The sequence below is a fragment of the Ranitomeya variabilis genome, chromosome 7 (genome assembly GCF_051348905.1).
Source record: "Ranitomeya variabilis isolate aRanVar5 chromosome 7, aRanVar5.hap1, whole genome shotgun sequence".
Classification (NCBI taxonomy): Eukaryota; Metazoa; Chordata; class Amphibia; order Anura; family Dendrobatidae; genus Ranitomeya; species Ranitomeya variabilis.
Genome location: NC_135238.1, coordinates 57344519 through 57360553, shown reverse-complemented (window position 1 = coordinate 57360553; position 16035 = coordinate 57344519). Strand labels below are relative to the sequence as shown.

Here is a 16035-nt window from a genome sequence, read left to right as displayed (position 1 = left end):
AACACTTTATCTTTCTGGAAGCAATCTGTTAGGCAGTTACATTTTACTGCATGCAGCGTTGTATCCAAGGGCAATGGCAATAACACAGATGTGCGGTGCAGGCAGCGCTGGATACATCTGCGCACACTAAGCAGTTTTGGGATATCCCCTGGAGCAGTACGAAGAAATCGCTCCATGGGATACATGAATCAATGTATACGTACAGGAGAATGAAGGAGATCTGTAACAACATGCTCAGTAACAACTGCAGGGCGGTGTGTGCGACCTTCTAATTTAAGGGGTTTCAGCCCAAAAAATACATAAATGATCTTCAGAGTGTAAGTTCTAGAATCTTATTGATAGCCGAAAAAGTGTGCAAGTGTGTGCATTTCTGTGCATGGTGCTCATGCATGATACTGAATAAATAGAGATAACAATTTATTCCCATTTTTCCATAATTTGCATATCGTTAAAGACGATCTGTCACTTGCTCAAACAAATTGAGATAAATGCCTTGTAACAACCCGAGCTCCCTCTGACTGTGCTGTTTTTTTCCTTGTCACTGAATTGCAGAGATACTCGCATTTATTTGCCTGTAGAGCAACATGTGAAATCTTTTCTGGTTATGCAGCTGGACGATGCTACAAAGTCTTCTCTGGGTGCATGCACTTTTGCCCCCCTTCCCCGTTGCTCTAATATGCTGTCAATAGCTCAATAGCTGACCTAGCCGTCGCAGATCCTGCAGAGATGTAATTGACAGCAATTGGGAGGGGTGAAAGGGTATGCCCCTAGAGAAGACTATGAAGAAATATCTATTTGTACTACGAGCAGAGATTTCGCATACTGTGCTCCAAAAGCAGCAAATGTGAATATCTCTGTAATGCACATGATGCAGCCCAAAACGGAAAAAAGTGGCAAAATCAGGGGAGCACAGTGATTTTTGCAAGGTATTTAACAATATTATTTTAAGTACCGTATATACTCGAGTATAAGCCGAGACCCCTAATTTTGCCACAAAAAAACTGGGAAAACTTAATGACTCGAGTATAAGCCTAGGGTGGAAAATGCAGCAGCTACCGGTAAATGTCAAAAATAAAAATAGATACCAATGAAAGTAAAATTAATTGAGACATCAGTAGGTTATGTGTTTTTGAATATCCATATTGAATCAGGAGCCCCATATAATGCTTCATAAAGTTTATGATGGGCCCCATAAGATGCTCCATATTAAAATATGCCCCATATAATCCTGCACAAATGCTGATTATAGCCCCATAAGATGCTCCATAGACTATTATGCCCCATATAATGCTCCACAAATGCTGATTATGGCCCCATAAGATGCTCCATAGACTATTATGCCCCATATAATGCTCCACAAATGCTGATTATGGCCCCATAAGATGCTCCATAGAGATATTTGCCCCATAAAATGCTGCACAAATGCTGATTATGGCCCCATAAGATGCTCTATAGACTATTATGCCCCACATAATGCTGCACAAATGCTGATTATGGCCCCATAAGATGCTACATAGAGATATTTGCCCCATATAATGCTGCACAAATGCGGATTATGGCCCCATAAGATGCTCCATAGAGATATTTGCCCCATATAATGCTGCACAAATGCTGATTATGGCCCCATAAGATGCTCCATAGACTATTATGTCCCATATGCTGTTGCTGCGATAAAAAAAAAAAAAAAAACACTGACCTCTCGTTGCTCAAGCCCCCAGCACTTGCGATAGTCACATTTCCCCGTTCCACCGCCGGGCACCACTGTGTCTTCCCCGTTGTCCGCACTAACCACATCATCGCGTCCTCTGACCTGAGCGTCACAGGCAGATGACGTGGAAAACGGCGCCCGGCGGTGGAACGAGGAGAGGTGAATATCTCCGTGCTCCCCTCCCCATTATTTTCACCTGCTCCCGGAGCGGTTCCTGGCAGCTTCTCTGATGGACTCTCCGGGCACAGCAGCTCTTCCAGCTTTGAGCGGTCACTGGTACCGCTCATTACAGTAATGAAAGATTCTTATGTGGTATTTCCTGATGAAGGAGTTCTTTGAAACTCAGAAACGCGTTGAATAAAGACTTTTTAACAATACCTTTGGACTACATGATTCAGCAGCGCAGAATTTGACCACGTTCTCCTACATTGTATTCTAAATATAGATGTAGAAATCCTTAAAATTGCAAAGTTATTATGATGCAGAAAGATATCCGGGCACAGAAGATTGAACCTTGAGGTGACACCCAACAAATTCAAGTTAAGAGTCAACTTTCCGCACCGTGATATCTTTCTTGTGTGATAGTTTCAAATGGCTACATCTGTAAGTTATGCTTTAAAGGCTATTTTTTATTTTTTGGGCCTGACAAGTATTTGGTAGAGGCTTTTCTATTCCCTATTGGTAACCGTTCCTCTGCCAACTTATTTGTGATGCTGTACAGATTTACTGTTCCCCTTTGATGTTCGGCAGTCATCGTACATTAAACATACTGTATCATTTCTCCTGAAGTTCAATACTTCCTCTTTGAATATTATTCATACACAATAAATATTACAAACTTTAAATAATCCGGCCTAAAATGTAACCTAGAGCACAGCAGTGAGACTCAGCAACTATACATATGCAGTGCTAATTTGCACAAGGTAGCACATTTTTGGGGCTGCTATCATCAAAATAGCCTCAAACACTGGTAACTTAGATTCTTCTTCACACATTGGCTGTGACGTTCGCTTATAACAAAAGTCACAACACTTAGCTGGAATAATTGCAAGATAGACAGAAGTGGTGCTCAACAAAGTCAGTTGTCTAAAATTCTTGCTATACAGTCTTGCCATAAACTATTAGCCAGGACACAGCAAAGTGTGCCGCCACCACCAGGTAAACATACTATACAGATAACACATATGCAAAATAAACTAAAATCATCACAAACGCACCAGGGATGACTAACAGTAAAAGAGGACAGAAAATACATGATATTACTAGGGTGAGCGCACCAAATCACAGCACTACAACAGATTTACATTTGGTCATCGTGGTGACTAGTAAAGAAATGGCTCACGGGATGTCAAATAGGAATAGATATATCGGATTTAGGAAATGGGTGGACTGCAGATCCAAGACAGGTTATCAAACTTGGGGTTATTACATTTTACAGCCTCTATGCCATCAGAATGGACATCAAAGATTCTCTTTAATGATCTTTTTACACCTAGGCCAAGGTGGCATGGTCTACATAGCCATCATCATGGATAAGGATTCTTTACTGTAAGATCAGTAAGATAATGGGAATCTGTGCCATACAATGTTGTGATGATTGACTCATGGAACAAATTCAAGGAGTGCCAGGATGCCTTTTTTAAAAAATGGGATCTTGATTGAGGGATTTACATTGATTGCCTTAGTCGGAGTCTGGAAGAATTCCCAAGTGTGCATGTTAAAGTACCACTCCCATTAAAGTTTTTATCCTCTTAGTATATTGCTATTGTCATATTACACAGCACTATGTACTTACAATTGCTCATTTTGCCTTTTTACCCAAATAATTATTTTCTCTTCTCTGCTCTATGGAGAAACAGAAGTCTCTTGTCCCTGCATTTAACATTTCCCTCTTCAACTCCTGACCCAGCTGTTCCCTCCTACCCCTGCCAGGGACTTGTGCAGTGACTTATGTCTCATACAGGTAAAATTGACCTCCTGTTTCTAAAAATGATTCAGCTAGTCAGTATTTAATCATGTGAACTAATGGAAAAGAGAAAAATTAGCTGGGTAGAAGGGCAAAATGATCAATTGCAAGTACACAGTGATGTATAATATGACGAGTCCAATATATTAAGAGGGTAAAAATTTTGATGGGAGCACTTCTTTAATAGATGGTGTGCAGGATGGCTATCTAAGGTATATAAGTGAAATTAACTGCTCTCCAGTGCTCAAGGCCTAATCACTCGATCCTTTATCCCCCACAAGATAGATGCGTGTCCCACCGCTGGGACCCCAATCTATTAAATATTTATGGCATATTATATCGATATGCCATAAATGTATAATATGGGACACCTGATTTAAGTCATCTAAACCCTCAGATTTTGGCATAACCTGCAATCCATCTAATATGGATGAGGGCATACAAACTTTTACGTAACAGATGATATCAGGGGGCAGTAAACCAGCTGCCATATGAATCTGGCAGCAGCTTATTCTGCTCTCCTACTTAAAACACACAAGTGCTTGACCAAGGCTTCACAAGTATAGGCTAATCACCAAATGTCCAAATATAATGACTGGCACTTCTCAATACATATTAATCCAAACTCGGTCTGGCCTAACCAAACAGCCGAAACAAAGCGATCCAGAGTAGAAAAGTTAAATTAAAGCTTTATTGTGTACAACTTATATCACATGCATAAATGCCCAAGCACCCTAACAAAGTGGGAAGCTGAATAATACATATCAAGCTCAGTATCCGTAATGCAGGGTAGTTCGTATGCATGCCTTAAACCTGTCCTGTACATTCTCCGCTGCCGCAGCATACATATAGTACAAATATAAATAACAGATAAAGGTGATATCTACCTGCGACACAGCATCCCACCTCACCCCTAGGGATGTATACGAACTACCCTGCATTACGGACTACTGAGCTTGATATGTATTATTCAGCTTCCCACTTTGTTAGGGTGCTTGGTCATTTATGCATGTGATATACGTTGTACACAATAAAGCTTTAATTTAACTTTTCTACTCTGGATCGCTTTGTTTCGGCTGTTTGGTTAGGTCAGACCGAGTTTGGATTAACAAGTATAGGCTAGTTGGGAGAGATAGCTGCTCATTCAGCCAACCAGGCTGAATTCATACATCCAAGAAACGTTTGACTAGGGACCATTATTTCCAAACTGACCTCAAGTCTCCTGATTCCAAACTCCACAGTGTCATAGACAGGGCCGTACTAGCCATCTGGCAAATGTCAGAAGGGCCTGTCTGGTCATGGGCCACCTAGCCTACTACGTTGTTGACAGAATCGGTGTTCTCAAGACACCCATACTGTTTAAGAGTTTTGACGGAGGTATCATTAGAAATATTGTAGTAAATCTTGCTTTCTTCCATCCAGGGTAATATTAGTAATATATCCCATCTGATGCTTGGGGACAGCATGGGCCTGTGTGATTTCAAATGCCAGGTACCTGGTCATAGACGTATATGAGGCTGTTGAATTCAAATCAGGAGACCCATGGTCAGTCAATTCTCAGGCAGTTATATAGGTACATCTAAATTTGGCTTCAGGTGTATGGGCACCATAAAGGGTTTAGCTGGGAACATTAAAAAAAAAAATAAATAACTAAGGGAAAAGTCATTATGAATACATTTCCAAATACTTATGATTTGCAAATAAAAATAGTTTGTCTAGGTTGGTGTGAAGATCTGAGGTTGTGGGTTTTAATAACCACTTATGCAAATTAACGATGCAATTTTATTCCTTATGCCTATGGTCTTACAACAATTCCAAATATATATATATATAGCCAGAATACATTGCCCCCAGTCCACAAGATCCCCAACCCGGGACTGGTAATTCCACCCCATAGCTTTTGTATCTCCAGCCAGTATAGTCTGTAGTCACAGTCCATGCTCCTCCAGACGACGGATACTACCGTAGCACATGTATGTAGCTCCAGCCAGCAGCATCAGTAGTTAGAATAGTTCCTGAAATCCAGACGACATATAACATGGCACAGAACATGTATCCAACTTTAGCAAGCAACAGATCTCCAATCTCCATAGGCCATCAATACATGGGCACCAGGACAGCAGCCACTCGATGTCACCACATGAACTCACTCACTAAACATGTGATTATTGTTCTCCCTCTCCTGGGATCAGGCCCCCTGGGTGTGCAAAAAGTGTTCACTCTTAACTCCTTAGGCCATGTTCACACTTTGCGGGTTTTACCGCGGCCCCGCAGCGTTTCTGCAGCTGCGGGTCCGCTGCAGTTTCCATTGCGTTTACATTAACATGTAAACCCTAAGGAAACCGCAAGCCGCTGTGCACATGCCGCGGGAAAAACCGCGCAGAAACGCAGCGGTTTACAACCCGCAGCATGTCACTTCTTTGTGCAGAATCGCAGCGATTCTGCACACATAGGAATGCATTGATCCGCTTACTTCCCGCATGTGGCTGTGCCCACGATGCGGGAAGTAAGCGGATAATGTGCAGTTGCTACCCGGGGTGGAGGAGAGGAGACTCTCCTCCAGGCCCTGGGAACCATATTTGTGGTAAAAAAAAAGAATTAAAATAAAAAATAATGCTATACTCACTTCTCAGCGCTGCACGCGGCCGTCCGGTCTCAGTTGCTGTGCGAGCAGGACCTGCGGTGACGTCGCGGTCACATGACCGTGACATCACGAAGGTCCTTCTCGCACAGCATCTTTGGAACCGGACCGCCGCGTGCAGCGCCGAGGAGATCGGGACGTCATAGGGTGAGTATATAACCAGTTTTTATTATTTTTAACATTACTATTGATGCTGCATATTGCTGCATATGCAGCATCAATAGTAGGAGTAAACCCGCAGCGGAAACCGCAAGACAAACCGCGATAAATCTGCAGGGATAACTGCAGCGGTTTTGCCCTGCAGATTTATCAAATCCGCTGCGGGAGAACCCGCAGGGACCCGAACCTACGTGTGCACATGGTTAAACATTTGGTGAAGAACATTCCAGAAGCCCAGTCTCCAGCCTGTCTGCAGGGTTGTACATTAGGGACTCCCCCTGCTGAGAGGAACAAAGACACACATGCCCCCCACCAGATGCAAGACAAAAATGCTAATGTAGGCCTTACGCATATATGAGATCCTGCCCACAAGTCTTCCTCTGCTTACTGTCACTGAATTGATTTGTGAGGCTGAACACTTTCCAGGAGAAATGTGTGCACTTTAAACTGACAACCAAGCAAATCTCTAATAAACACAACAATAAGACCGACTTACCGTTGCTCTGTGCTGTAAAAAGTCAGTGGCTAGCTCCTCACAGTTCATAATCACTATAAAATTAAAATAGCCACCGCCACAATGTTAGAACAGGTGCCTATGAGCATGTGGGAGTAGAAGGTCCTCTGCTGTGACTTGAAGACACCTATACCATCCATTGACATTAAAAAAAGAGGATGGACAGGAGTGTGAGCGGCCTCTTCTTACCTCAGCACTCCTTGTATCTACATAATTATATCACATAGACAGAATTAGATCAGAGACATATTGGACAGTAGTGTGAGCAGCCTCTTCTTACCTCAACACCCCTGGTATATCGAGTATTAGATCAGGTTTACAGGGTAGACCGCAGTGTGAGCAGCCTCTTCTTACCACAGCACCCCTACTATCTCCAGTAATATATTAAAAAGACAGGGTGGACCGCAGTGTGAGCAGCCTCTTCTTACCACACCACCCCTACTATCTCCAGAATTAGATTAAAAAGATAGGGTTGTCAGCAGTGTGAGTGATCTCTCCCTACCTCAGCACTCATCCTACATCTTTCTACAAATAATGGGATGGGGCGCAGAGCTTCCTACTGCACATGCTCACATGCACCTGTCCTATTAAATTTTTAGGACATGACCATTTTAATTCTACAGTGATTACCTTCCTAGACAAAATTACTATGAATGTATAAATATTTAGGAATTTATTTATACTTACAATTCCTTTAAATATATATTTTTTTACCTTTTCTGCGAACCCCTTTAAATTTTGACTTTCCCATAACTACTAGTTTCTGCAAGTTTGAGTTCCACCAAAACCAAATTAGACGTTTACACATTTTTTTTTTGTGGCTTTAAAAAGGCCAGCAATTCCAATTATTTTTTGGCCTATTAGGTATTCACGCTTGAATTACATATCTCTGTGTTAGAAGAGGTTTCAATGAGATAATAGATAAAGTGCCAGGTAGAGCTAATGCTAATGTAATTGCATTAATCATGTCAAGACAGAAGTACATTTGGACACATCCCTGTGGTGAGCCACATTTTGGAGACAGCAGATGACCCAGTTACGGTACTTTGTTGAGGTGAGAATATAAAATATCCTTAAGCAGATAAGTGTTCAGGATGTTCTGGTGAGTGATAACGGCTGGGATATTTAAAGTGAGGCTCCGTCTTTTCATTAAAATTCTGAAGTCATTAAAGATACAATGAGAAGCACTTATGTACTATACACGACATATCCTCAAATGCCAGACAGATCATTATAACAAAATGTGCTAGCTGAACATCTCACTTCAACTACTGTGGGCATGCATACGGAGCTAGCTTCTTTGGAAAGGGTCTGGACTAGATTTTGTTGCGGGAACTATAGGTGTGTTTAAATGTGCAATGTAGAAAAAAAAGATACATATATACATATACAATATATATACACTGTGTGCGGAATTATTAGGCAAGTTGTAATTTAGAGGATTATTTTTATTATTGATCAACAACTATGTTCTCAATCAACCCAAAAGACTCCTAAATATCAAAGCTTAATATTTTTGGAAGATGGAGTGTTTTTTTTTTTTAGGTTTGGCTATCTTAGGAGGATATCTGTTTGTGCAGGTAACTATTACTGTGCAGAATTATTAGTCAACTTAATAAAAACCAAATATATTCCCATCTCACTTGTTTATTTTCACCAGGTAAACCAATATCACTGCACAAAATTTAGAAATAAACATTTCTGACATGCAAAAACAAAACCCCAAAATTAGTGACCATTATAGCCACCTTTCTTTATGATGCCACTAGGCAGCCTTCCATCCATAGATTCCATCAGTTACTTGATCTGTTTACGACCAACATTGCGTGAAGCAGCCACCACAGCCTCCCAGACACTGTTCCGAGAGGTGGACTGTTTTCCCTCCCTGTCGATCTCACATTTTATGAGAGACCACAGATTCTCTATGGGGTTCAGATCAGGTGAACAAGGGGGCCATGTCATTATTTTTTCTTCTTTGAGACCTTTACTGGCCAGCCACGCTGTGGAGTAGTTGGAGGCATGTGATGGAGCATTGTCCTGCATGAAAATCATGTTTTTCTTGAACGATACCAACTTCTTCCTATACCACTGCTTGAAGAAATTGTCTTCCAGAAACTGTCAGTAGGTCTGGGAGTTGAGCTTCACTCCATCCTCAACCCGAAAAGGTCCCACAAGTTTATCTTTGATGATACCAGCCCATACCAGTACCCCACCTCCACCTTGCTGGCGTCTGAGTCAGAGTAGAGCTCTCTGCTCTTTACTGATCCTGCCTCTGGCCCATCCATCTGGCCCATCAAGAGTCACTCTCATTTCATCAGTCCATAAAACCTTTGAAAAGTCAGTCTTAAGATATTTCTTGGCCCAGTCTTCACGTTTTATCTTATGTTTTTTTGTTCAAAGGTGGTCGTTTTTCAGCCTTCCTTACCTTGGCCATGTCCCTTTGTATCGCACACCTTGTGCTTTTTGTTACTCCAGTAACGTTGCATCTCTGAAATATGACAAAACTGGTGGCAAATGGCATCTTGGCAGCTTCACGCTTGATTTTCCTCAATTCATGGGCAGTTATTTTGCACCTTTTTTGCCCAACACGCTTCTTGCGACCCTGTTGGCTATTTGCCATGAAACGCTTGATTCTTCGGTGATAACGCTTCAAAAGTTTGGCAATTTCAAGACTGCTGCATCCCTCTGCAAGACATCTCACAATTTTGGACTTTTCAGAGCCCGTCAAATCTCTCTTCTGATCCATTTTCCCAAAGGAAAGGAAGTTGCCTAATAATTAAGCACACCTTATATAGGGTTTTGATGTCATTAGACAACACTCCTCCTCACTACAGAGATGCACATCACCTGATTTACTTAATTGGTAGTTGTCTCTCAAGCCTGAACAGCTTGGAGTAGGACAACATGTATAAAAAGTATCAGGTGATCAAAATACAACGTGCCTAATAATTCTGCACACGGTGTATATATACACACACACAAATATATGCATTATATACATAAACACACATATATATATATATATATATATATATATATAAATATATACACACACAGTATATGTATATACATATATGTATATACAGTACAGACCAAAAGTTTGGACACCCCTTCTCATTTAAAGATTTTTCTGTACTTTCATGACTATGAAAATTGTACATTCACACCGAAGGCATCAAAACTATGAATTAACACATGTGGAATTATATACTTAACAAAAAAGTGTGAAACACCTGAAATTATGCATTATATTCTAGGTTCTTCAAAGTAGCCACCTTTTGCTTTGATGACTGCTTTGCACACTCTTGGCATTCTCTTGATGAGCTGCAAGAGGTAGTTACCGGGAATGGTTTTCCAACAGTCTTGAAGGAGTTCCCAGAGATGCTTAGCACTTGCTGGCCCTTTTGCCTTCACTCTGCGGTCCAGCTCACCCCAAACCATCTCGATTGGGTTCAGGTCTGGTGACTGTGGAGGTCAGGTCATCCGGTGTAGCACCCCATCACTCTCCTTCTTGGTCAAATAACCCTTACACAGCCTGGAGGTGTGTTTGGGGTCATTGTCCTGTTGAAAAATAAATGATGGTCCAACTAAACGCAAACCGGATGGAATAGCATGCCGCTGCAAGATGCTGTGGTAGCCATGCTGGTTCAGTATGCCTTCAATTTTAAATAAATCCCCAACAGTGTCACCAGCAAAGCACCCCCACACCATCACACCTCCTCCTCCATGCTTCACGGTGGGAACCAGGCATGTAGAGTCCATCCGTTCACCTTTTCTGCGTCGCACAAAGACACGGTGGTTCAGAGCACCACTTTGCATTTACACAGTGAGAGCCCCTTATATACTATATGTACAATTTTCATAGTCATGAAAATACAGAAAAATCTTTAAATGAGAAGGTGTGTCCAAACTTTTGGTCTGTACTGTATATATATATATATATATATATATATGTATATATATAAAAACATACACACATATACATATATACAGTATAAACATATACGGTATATAAAAAGTGGAGTGTATTCACAAAGAAAATTGTGACATTTCAGCTTCTTATTTGAAGCCTCTCACACACATTATGTTGAAACTGTCAGCAACCTGATGACCGATCTGTTGTTGCCATATCTTTACATTGTGCATAATGTTGCACTCATGTACACTAAGTATTATTATGTCCATATACTACACTGTGTGTAGAATTATTAGGCAATTTGTAGTTTCGATGGTTCATTTTATTATTGACCAAACTCCACTGCTGTCATTGAATCCAAAAGTTTAATAAACCCCAAACCTGAACAATTAAGAAAGTAAAGACGAACAAATTCACTCATCTGTAATAATAAGCAATAACTAATCATTCTGGAACATTGTTCCATTGAACTCTGCTCCTGCATAAACCAACTGACAAATGGGTGTTTCCATTCTCCCGGTGAATAAGGCATGTTCCTACACTGCCCAGTGTGAAATACATAAAGGTTCCACCACTGGGAGTCACATTTTTCTTCAGAAAAGAGGTCCACACCTGGTAAAGCAGTCTTTCGGTACTGCATACCGGAGGAGGATAAATGGTTGCATATGTGGGCAGCTCTCTCCATATAGGTTCAGTTGAGCAACGGTGCTTGGCCTGTGATTTCCATAGTAGTGAATGGATAGAGCATCACATACGAACAATTCTCTCCTCGTTTATTTTCTACATGGATGAAGCATCCACAATCCACCTCACTAGGCAAAATAGGGAGAAAACTAGTTGTCGATCCAGGCTTAAGACCCAAATCTATCAGACATTTATGCTACATTCTCTGGGAATGTCAAGATGGGGCCAACTGATAGAAGAGACAATAAATGATCTTATATTGAAATATAGAGGGAATTTATGTCTAGTTTTAGATTTCATATACCAGGCATATTGGTATGCCACAAGATTATGCTATATACTGGCCCATTACCCTGGTGTAAGTCAGCAGCAGGTAAAGTATTGGAGGGGTGTATGTTTCACCAATTGTTCATAGGAACCTGTCAGTCGCCCAAACTCACAAGCCGTATGAATCAGTTCCTGGAAGCACGATAGCAGCCATATATGTTGTTCTCTGAAATCCTGCGCTCCAGACCCAATTCATTGTACACACCTGTCTTAATAATAGGGAGTGCATGAGTAAGATGCATGTGCCTCTTAATGAATTAGGGCCATTTTATAAGTTCCATGTGCTTCTGCCAAGTGTTGATCGTGTCTCCCAATGAGTGGAATGAATTTCTGGCAAAATTACGCCACTGACGTGGCATCAATGTTCATGAATTAGACGTGGTGCCTTAGCCATGCTTTATCCCACCCATGCTCCAATGCTGTGGTATTAAAATGCCACAAGTTGCAAAATTTGGTCAATTTTTAAGGTGTTTTGCAGCAAAATTCTGGTGTAAATATCTTAATGAATTGGGTCCATAGTTTAACGATCTGGCCAGGTACCTCAGAATAGTTGAGAAAAGTCCAGCACCACCTCCAGTGGGCTTCTCCCTGCACCACTCTACTTGATTGACTCCCAATGTGCGTAAATAAGGAGGCACCTCTTAATCAACTAGAACGGTGCAGGCCAGGTGAGGTTAACGCCAAACCAGTCTCTTCTCTGCCTAAGAATCCTGGCTGGCTCTCCAAATGATACCTTCTGGAAAATGCCCCAGTGTTTAAGAGAAAAATTTAGTTACCTGGCGGTAATTGTGCATCCAGGCTCCGATTCATGCTCTCCCTAGTTTGGGCAGCATAAAACTTCCAACGGGTTTCCTTTCAGTTTGCTAAACTCCATAAAAGAAGTATAAATTCTGGACTTGCATTTTTAAGAAGCAGGTAGGTTGACAGTTGGTAGTCCTTTTGACAATGCTGTGCATTATGTTCATTTTAAGAAGTACTTCTTGAGGTTTGTGCTCACAAAATCTTTTTCACCAGTTTTTAAAAGAGAATCTCCAGGTTTTTTGAGATTTGGAGAGTTTTTGCTCCAAAAACTCTATAAAAGCTCTGTGTGCACATAGCCTTAAAAAGTTATTCTTGGGTCTCTCTAGAGATATATCCTTTTTTCAATTCATATTTTCTATGTTTTGTGAAAATTAATAAAGTAAATAACTGTCACGGCGGTACATCAAATGCCTCCTCAACAACGCCCTACTCACCATGGTCACCATGCGGCTTCTCCACGAGTCAGGTTGGCTTGCTGAATTTTGCCTCTTGCAGCACTCTTCTGCGCTGCTGCAACAGCATGTTGCTTCCATTTGGCCTTAGGGGGGCATGGCCGGTCTCTGCAGGAATTTAACCCTGCTGTGTCCTGCAGAGATTAGGCTCCCCGGTGTACCACATGCCAGCATGCTCTATATTAGGCAGCTCCTCTCAAACGTTGGTTCTTGGCACCTAATTTATGCATTCCACCATATTCTTCCCATTAAGGACCTGGCTTGCTAACCCGCCTGAATGACCTCTCTGCTCCTGACCTCGACTACATGTATCGAACCTGTGCTGCCTGCTCTGACCTTTGATTATTAGACCACATATTTGTCCTCCTGTAGCATATCTGGCGTACCCATGCCTCTGACCTTCCGAACAGCTGCTATAGTCCCGGGGACTGCCCTGGAGTAATACCTTCTGTCTACTGGCAGTCCATCATATCCTCACCATCAGAGGCCCTAGTGAAGACCCAGTAAACACCTAGTCATGCTTCTCCAGGGTAATTCTGGACCGTGGCACAGTGGGTCCACATCCACCAGCTTTACAATGACAATCTATCATATGGTGAAGAGATATTCGCATATTTCAGTCAATTACAAAGGCAAATTTATTTACTGTATTATTTTTGCATTATAGCCATTAATTACATTAGTCTGATGAGGAAATGAAGTACTCGGCAATTGTGTGCAGCCGACACAAATCGTATAGTACATATATCTGAAGAAAGTTACATTACGTAGAGGCTCCAATGTATACATGCTATCCTTCCAGTAACTCAGTACTTTTTATGGGCAAGAGAAACAAGCTACCTTAACTACTTGCAATAGTATGTTCAATTAAGTAATACATAACCTTCACTATGCTGCAGCAGCTATTGATTTCTGGACGGTGCACTTAACTCACCTATATTTCATCATGTCGATTGTGGGATCTCTAGGTCTTCTGCTAGTTAAACTACATTACTATAAACTGAATGAACGATCGGTGGCAAAGTAATTCATTTAGTAAGTAGACAAAGATTTGACTCTATAACTAAAATTGGTACAAAGAAAGGTCAGGAGAGCACATCAATGCTAGATACACTGGGCCTCACGTATCAATGTGTCTTCATTACTATGTGATCGAAGTGTGCAAGACATACCGGTATGTATAGCCCTTATAGTCATATTCCATATCTATATGGCTGCACATTGGTTTTTTTCCCTCTTTACTAAGGTCCAAGTTGTGGGCTGCTTATTTTTCACACCCCAAACTGGTAAAGCATAAGAAAAGGATAAGGAAACTCAAAGCGTAAGCATCTTTTTGTTGCACTGATACGTCCCCTGATAAAGTCGGACCTTTAGCCGGATTTTTCTGACTGCTAGACCTTTCTATGCTTCCATGCATAGTAATTGATGTGACATTTTTCCATGTTAAGTATTGTTCACATAGTTATTTTCTGCCAGTTTTCTGTAGCTTTTGATGGTCTCAATAGCGTACTGTGCTGCGCTATTCAATTCTGCAAAAAAAGAAAACAATGGATGGTCAAAATTTTCCCTCTCTGTCCTTTTTCTGTAAACTCAGAATCTATGATGCTAGTCTGAACAGAGCTGAAACTTCGCCCAGCTCCTGCTATAAATCCCAGTGAGTGACTGCAGCTGTCTTCCGCAGAACAGTCAGTGGCAATGGGTTGATGAAGCAACTGGCCCCAATGATGACCTCGGGCCTGGTTGCCTACTTATATCGGTCTGTTGCCTTCCCTGCAAATTGTGTTATTTCCCCTTTGACCCAGCTCCTGTTCCTGTGCATTGTGATTCTTCCTAACTCCTGTTTGTTTTTGGCCTCGCTTTTAGAAATTCCTCCCACTTACCTGGTTAACTCTTCGCCAGCTCCAGGCTTTGACCATTTACTCTATTAATTACTATACTCCAGTCTACTCTCCTGGGAAGTTATTTATCGACTGCTCGCCTAGTAATCATGCTAATGCTTCAACAGTGCTTCTATCGCCAACTACTGACTATTCTGGGACTGAGACCAGTCGACCAGTAGTCTCCAGAACTCCTTGAATGGGTTCAGGGTGAAGAGTAGAGCTATTCCTTAGACTCTCTACCCTGCTCTCAATTCTGAAAGTCAAATTTGTACTTTGGGAATGCAATAGCTCTCAAACTTTCAAAATTGAGCGACTTTGTGGGGGGTTCGGTGTGACAGGATGACCTGCGTGATTTGTGTCGAGGAGCATGGAGGCACCACTTTTGTGACACACATCTTAATGAATCAGACACCTCTGACTCCAGCACACCGACTACTCAAGACTTTATGTCTGAACATCTTGCTGGCAAAAACACAAATATAGTCCCAGTCTTCTGAGTTATTAGGCAAGAAATCGTAAACAAGGTTGTCTGGATTAGAAAATCCATTTAACACTAGAAGTCCCAGAAAGGGGTCATTTAACATCTCTACCTTTGGAACCCAGAGACAGGTTGAAGGACCTGAAGGATTTTAGCTGACATCCTCTAATCACCGTCTTTTGTTCTGTAATTAAGGCCATTACTGCCGCACCACAGGAGGTTGTTGTTTTCCATTGAGTTTAGCCATTTAGTTTCTAGTTAGTTCTATTCAGTTTATTGTATTTGATAATATAAAGACTATACATATTGTGTTTAGTTTAGTTTTATTTGAGCAAAAAAGCACTGAAACAATGAATCATTTTTTAAATATTTTAAATAGAGAATTAGAAATTTTAGAGCAAGGTACAGCTGTGAGTAATGACCAGAAGCATTTGTGTCTAAGGCCTCAAGCACACTAGCGAAAATAAATCGTGCGAAAATCGCACAAGAGGACTGACATTTCAGTGTGA

At 41.4% G+C, this 16035-nt stretch overlaps 1 protein-coding gene across 2 annotated transcripts in view; it reads right to left on the bottom strand.

Moving 5' to 3' along the window:
- The window catches only part of SNX29 (sorting nexin 29), a 565512-nt gene that overhangs the window by 48953 nt on the left and 500524 nt on the right, over positions 1–16035 (bottom strand). The window contains exon 21 of one of the 2 annotated variants that reach the window (XM_077275157.1): positions 13788–14697. The exons of the other annotated variant lie outside the window; for it this stretch is intronic. Within the exon in view, the coding sequence (XP_077131272.1) occupies positions 14688–14697 (10 nt within the window). The 3' untranslated portion in view covers positions 13788–14687. Of the gene's footprint in view, positions 1–13787; positions 14698–16035 lie in introns of those variants that run through there. 2 annotated transcript variants of the gene reach the window in all.